Source organism: Mustela nigripes, chromosome 4 (assembly GCF_022355385.1).
Source record: "Mustela nigripes isolate SB6536 chromosome 4, MUSNIG.SB6536, whole genome shotgun sequence".
Taxonomy (NCBI): Eukaryota; Metazoa; Chordata; class Mammalia; order Carnivora; family Mustelidae; genus Mustela; species Mustela nigripes.
Window position 1 is genome coordinate 84701911 of NC_081560.1, and position 6518 is coordinate 84708428.

Sequence of the window (6518 nt, forward strand, 5' to 3'; positions counted from 1 at the left end):
AGAAAGATTTAAAGATTTAAAGGCCTTTGTAGCCTCAGCTATACAAGGTGGAAGTTTTAGATAAAGAGGCAGGATGAATTTGGCAGTGATTTAACTCAGATACAAAAGAATCACCGGGGTGCCTGGGTGGCTCAGTCGTTAAGTGTCTGCCAGGTCATGATCCCAGGGTCCTGGGATGGAGCCCTACATTGGGCTCCCTGCTCAGCGGGAAGCCTGCTTCTCCCTCTCCCCCTCCCCCTGCTGTTCCCTCTCTTCCCTGCTGTTCCCCCTCCGTGTTCCCTCTTTTGCTGTGTCTCTGTCAAATAAATAAAATCTTTAAAAAAAAAAAGAGAAAGGAACTTATCATATGCTTTACATGAAAGAAGAAAAATGAGTTAACTGTTCTACCAAGTGTTCTAGGCATTATAAAAATTAACCTGTGAGAGAAAGCTTAAGCTAGAAAAAGGCAGAATTTAAAATATCATCCTAAGGGTGCCTGGGTGTCTCAGTCAGTTAAGTGTCTACCTTCAGCTCAAGTCATGATCCCGGGGTCCTGGGATCAAGCCCTGTATCCGACTCCCTGCTCACTGGAGCCTCTGCTTCTCCTTCTCCCTCTGCCCCTCCCCCTACTCATGCTCACATGTGCGCTCTCAAATAAATAAATAAGATCTGAAAAAATATAGATCATCCTACAGATAGGCAACAGAATGCAAAGGAAAAAAAAAAAAGCCCTAGCAACATACTTGCATATCAACAGCCACCTAACTGGTATCAATGGATACCTGACAAAACTGTGTGACAGTGGAGCAAGGGCATTAAAGGTGATTGATCAATGGGGAAATAAAATCTACATCATTCCCTGAACCAAAAAATGTAGTCTTAGATAAAATATATAAATTCCTTGAGACTAGGATAGGTAGTTCATAAAAAAAAGAATATCTGTGTAGTTGGTCACAAGCATGTAACATGTGCTCAACATCATTAGTCATGAAGGAAATATATATTCGGATCCTAACCAATAACACTTTGTACCCATTAGGAAGGCTAAAATGAAAATTAAGGGCAATACCAAGAAATACTTAACAGAGCCACTTAGGACAATTGTTTTAAAGGAGACTATGTATGCATACATCATAATCCCAAAATTCTACTCCTTGATATATAGCCAACAGATTTATGTATATATGTACACCAAATAAAACATTAAAGAATGTTTGTAGTGTGCTTGGTGCAGAGTCTGCTTGGGATTCTTTCCTGCTGTCTCTCATATCAATCTTAAAAAAATTGTTCAGAGTAGCATAGTTTGTAATATTCCCAAACCAGAAATAACAAAATGTCTATTAATAGCAGAATGGGTACCCCAGGGGTACATGCATACAATGCAAAATTCTATAGCAATGAAAAATAAGTAACTGCTACTCACGGGACAACAAACAAATCTAAGTCCAAGGGGAAAGCTTCTCAGTGGCTGATCCCATTCTGTTGCTCAACCTAGATGGTGGTCACACTCACACAGGTGTGTAAACTTTGTGATGATTAATATGATTTTTGCACTCTTCTGAATACGTGTTATTTTTCAATGAAGATGTTCCAAGCAACTGCTTCCTAACAAAAAAATGTTTGTAAATGATTTTAGTACCATATTACACAAATCATCCAGTGTGTAGAGGAGCTAAGTATTTTTTTTAAGTTACACTCTATTTCAGTTTAAAGTTTTTTTAGGAAAATCATATGCTACAGAGGTGTCTGTGTCTCGTGAATGTCAAAGGTCCATTGTATTCACATTTCCTTATGACCAAAATATGCGGGGGAAATGAGAGATTCTAAGGAATGAACATGAAGACCATTGAGCTTAAAGAAAAACTGACAAGAAATTATAGTATTATTTTCTCTTCCACAGCAATCCTATTCATATAAGGTCACTCTGGCTCACTTTAGTCTCATAATTTCTTCTCTCTTTTGTATACAGAGGGAAAATACAAACGTCCATTACCTTCAATCCCTGGTGTCAGAATTCAACCTTGAGACTTACGGATGGGAGCCATGCTCCAGTTGTGGAGTGGGAAGAAACCAGTTTCCCTTTCCTAGCCTCATGTCTCTTTGCTTGGTGTTTTATTGTATTGTATCTTAGTAGGCAATAACGAGAAGGCTGCCTAGGGCTGACTTAAGGATAAGTATTAGAATTAGTAGAAATATTAAAATTGTGAAGCCATGATTTTGCAGACGGTTCTCCCTACTCTTTAATTAAGAGTTTAAACCCCATTCACACTCATGACTTTAAGGCTGAACCAGTAGGAAGGTGGATGCTAACTGTAATTTCCTAGGAATGAGGAATGAAAAACCGAGACAAGTAGGCACTGTAAAATTGTTTTTGCTTTTTTAATGCAGGTCAAATATCCTGAAACATACATGTATTTTGATATCAGTCTGCTAATCTCACTTGAGTTCAAATAGTAAAGTAACACACACGAGCTAAGAGAATTCAATATTGTTCAAAGGCACTTACTGAATCTCCATGACTAGATGAAAACAAGGACAATTAGGAGGACAATTAGACAGTATATAATATAAAAATAACTTTTTGCTTACAATTTACAAAATGTATTATTATTACAATCTTTGATCTCTGATAACCTGCAAAGCTGGCTGCATGAATCCAGCAACTTTAAAATTCAGAAACTATTTTCTAAAACTTCAGGGCAAATAATTTACAAATAAGGTACACAAAGATTTAGACCATGCAGAATTTCTTACATCTTCTGTTAATAATATTTTATGACTGCAACTTTATCAAATTATATACCTACTTGCCCTGTACATATACAAAATAATGCATACATGATAAAACATTAGCAAAAGAGTAGTCCTTAAACTCAATTTATCATAAAAGTATTACTATATTAACATGTCTACAAGCAGCGTGTAACAGGGTTAAGAGACATTAAGGCAATAATACTTGAAGTTACAAAATAAACCATATGTAATACTTTTTCCTAAGTGTAGTATAAGGCAGGTAGATGGTCCCAGCAAAAAAATACTAAGGTAACAATCTACACTGCTGTTAGTCCCACATTTGTAAGATGGAATACTATAAATCTGGCTTTCAGTGGCACTTGAATTTTCCAGTATAATTTAAAGTGTCTTTTAGCTCCCTGAATCATGTCCATTCTGAAGGTGGTTCTCTTGGTCCTTTGGGTTTTCCACAGCGATTACGAAAACCTGTAATCAAAACACCAGAGTAACTGGTCAGTGTCTGGAAATGTATTTTCATTTACTAAAAACTCTTAATTTGATTTGGGTAGTTCACTTAAGAACCTGAATAAATCATAGCAAAAAGTTTGGTAAGCTTGGCCTTCAGGAAAGCATGACATGATGACAAATAACCTTTTCTCATTTTTGCCAGAATTAACTACAGAACTAAAGTTTTAAACTTATTTAGTAAACAAATTACCAATATCTGTGGCCTCTGTTGGACTTTCTGAAATTTGATCTTTCTTGTTACTGAAAATAGGTGGACATTCTGTACAAGTCTCTGTGTGAATACCTCCTGCTGGATGATCTAAAATGCAAAATAAAGCCATTGTTAATCACCATCATTTGTAGCATCGTATGTAGAATCCTCTAATTGTTTTAATGTCTGTATTAATTTAAAAGAGCAAGTTTTCTCTCTTGGGGATCATAATTTCAGAGGCCCAGATACATACAAATGCAATGGTAGTGAACACAAGAAAATGTGTTACGGGTTCCTAGGGGTACACAGAAATCTTCTGTAAGTTGTTCTGCAATATATGGATTCTCCTTATGCTCGTATTTAATAAATCTCAATCTTGCCATTTCATATTTCCTTAAGGTAGTTATACTATGTGCCAATATCTTAAGGCAAAAATTGCAAGTGAAATGCCTTATATGGAAATCAATGACAATCAAGTTCATAGTTAATTAATGGACTACTGGCTTTTTTTTTTTCCTGAACTATTGGTTTCTTTCTTTTTTTTTTTTTTTAAAGCTGCTATCCATCTCCCTCCCCCCACTTTTTTTTTTTTAAGGTTTTTTGTTTTTTTGTTTTTTTAAAATTTTATTTATTTGACAGAGATCACAAGCAGGCAGAGAGGCAGGCAGAGAGAGAGGAAGGCAAGATGGCTCCCCGCTGAGCAGAGAGCCCGATGCGGGGCCCGATCCCAGGACCCTGGGAACATGACCTGAGCTGAAGACAGAGGCTTTAACCCATTGAGCCACGCAGGCGCCCCCCCCCACCTTTTTTTTAGATTTTCTTTATTTATTTGACAGAGAGAGAGATCACAAGTAGGCAGAGAGACAGGCAGAGAGAGAGGGGGAAGCAGGCTCCCCGCCAAGCAGAGAGACCGATGTGGGGCTCGATCCTAGGATGCTGAGATCATGACCTGAGCCAAAGGCAGAGACTTAACCCACTCAGCCACCCAGGTGCCCCTGGACTACTGGTTTCTAACTGTAATTATTTTCTTTGAAAGTTTTACAGCACTTAAATTTTAGTTTACTTATTTAATTACCAATGCCTAAGATTAATAACAAAAGAAATTTTGTTAAAGAAACTTTTACGGAAACTTGGGATACAGATTGAAGAATTTAAGATCCTTGTCCTTAAGTGCTTATAGTTTAGACAAGAGTCACCAAACTTTTTCTATAAAGGGCTATAGAGAATAACTATTTTAGGCTTTGCAAGCCACATACAGTCTCTGTCACATATTCTTCATTTTTGCTTGTTTCTTTGTTTTTAAACAACTTTTTTTTTTTTTAAGATTTTATTTGTTTATTTGACAGATAGAGATCACAAGTAGACAGAGAGGCAGGCAGAGAGAGAGAGAGGGAAGCAGGCTCCCTGCTGAGCAGAGAGCCCGATACGGGACTCGATCCCAGGACCCTGGGACCATGACCTGAGCCGAAGGCAGCGGCTTAACCCACTGAGCCACCCAGGCGCCCAAAAACTTTTTTTTTTTTAAAGTAAGCTCTAAACCCAAAGTGGAGCTTGAATTCATGACCCTGAGATCAAGAGTCCCATGCTCTACCAGCTGAGCCAGCCAGAGACCCCTAAACAACTCTTCAAAAACCTAAGAATTAATTAATTCAGCTCAAAGTCAGAACAAAAACAAGCCGAGGCCTAGTTAGTAGGAGACTGACAAGCACATTATCATTGTACTTGTGTGCTAAGTTTTTTTTTAATATTTTATTTTTTTATTTAAGAGAGGGAGAAAGCATGAGAGGAGAGAGGTCAGCGGGAAAAGCAGACTCCCTGGTAAGCAGAGAGCCTGATATGGGACCTGATCCTGGGACTCCGGGATCATGACCTGAGCTGAAGGCAGTCACCCAACCAACTGAGCCACCCACTGATGTACAGTGCAGTGGGGACAGAGAGGAGATGCATGGCAATGAAACTAGTGGCTTCAGGACTGAGTTCTAGAAAGAAATGAGGATCTAGTCAAAACACCTCGATTTTCTCAGTGAAGTAAAAGGTCATCTACTAAGTAAGAGCAGGACTGATGATTTTATTTATTTATTTATTTATTTATTTATTTATTTATTTATTTTTGGTGGGCAGCAAAGCAAAGTTTATTGAGGGATAGTACAAAGCTCCCGACGAGGGAGGGGACCTGAGAGGGTTGCCCAGAAGAAATTAAAGATTTAGAGAAATCAAGGAAAATGGAAAGGATACCAACCAGAACATATAAGATAAAGCGAAGCTAAAGGCCCAACTATGGATGAGGATCCAGAACTGCAGGCCCAATCTGTAAAGCAGAGTGATGTTCCCCAGCAGCACTGAGGAGTTTCAAGGGATAAAATAAAATGGCATGGGAGTTAAGAGCAAGAAAGTGGAGGATAATTTAGAGTGTGACTGGAGTAATGGAGGACAGTGTCTAGATGGGCTAGAGAAGAGAATTCAGAAAGGAGTTAGCATACATTCAGAAATAAAGGACACAGGGATCCAGCAATATCAGCAGAAGTAAGAGAATAAAGGCAGTAACAGTAATAGCCTGGCTTCCGTTTGAGTTGCCTATCATGTGACAAGCACAGTACTGATATTCCATGAATGCGATCTGATTAACTTCCCACAACAATGCTCTCAGGTAGGTGCAATTATTACCTCCATTTCTTAGAGAAAAAACAACAACAACAACAACAAACAGGGCTAAGATGAGGTGACTTGGCCTAAGTCACACAGTAAGTAAAATGGTAAAAATGAAATTGCAAACCAGGTGAGGCTTGACTCTAAAGCTTCTGTTCTTTCCTTATGATACGTTGCCCCAGAAAAGGAGACAAAGAGTAATAAGCATTTATGAGAGGGAATGGAGCCCCATTAAGCAGAGATGCAGGGAGTGGCCAGCTAAAGCAGAAGGGAGGGCAAGGGGCGCCCGGGTGGCTCAGTGGGTTAAGCCGCTGCCTTCGGCTCAGGTCCTGATCTCGAGTCCCGCATCGGGCTCTCTGCTCAGCAGGGAGCCTGCTTCCTCCTCTCTCTCTCTCTGCCTACTTGTGATCTCTCTCTGTCAAATAAATAAATAAAATTAAAA

At 38.9% G+C, this 6518-nt stretch overlaps 1 protein-coding gene across 2 annotated transcripts in view; it reads right to left on the reverse strand.

Annotated features, from left to right (window-relative positions):
* Positions 1 to 2334: 2334 nt before the first annotated feature.
* PTPN12 (protein tyrosine phosphatase non-receptor type 12) overlaps positions 2335 to 6518 on the reverse strand; it is a 93162-nt gene continuing 88978 nt past the window's right edge. Inside the window, exons 17-18 of one of the 2 annotated variants that reach the window (XM_059396970.1) lie at positions 3431 to 3538; positions 2335 to 3198 (exon numbers count right to left, since the gene is read on the reverse strand). In XM_059396970.1, the coding sequence (XP_059252953.1) occupies positions 3137 to 3198; positions 3431 to 3538 (170 nt within the window). In that variant the 3' untranslated portion in view covers positions 2335 to 3136. The remainder of the gene's footprint in view (positions 3199 to 3430; positions 3539 to 6518) is intronic. The other variant, XM_059396971.1, reaches the window with a different exon arrangement.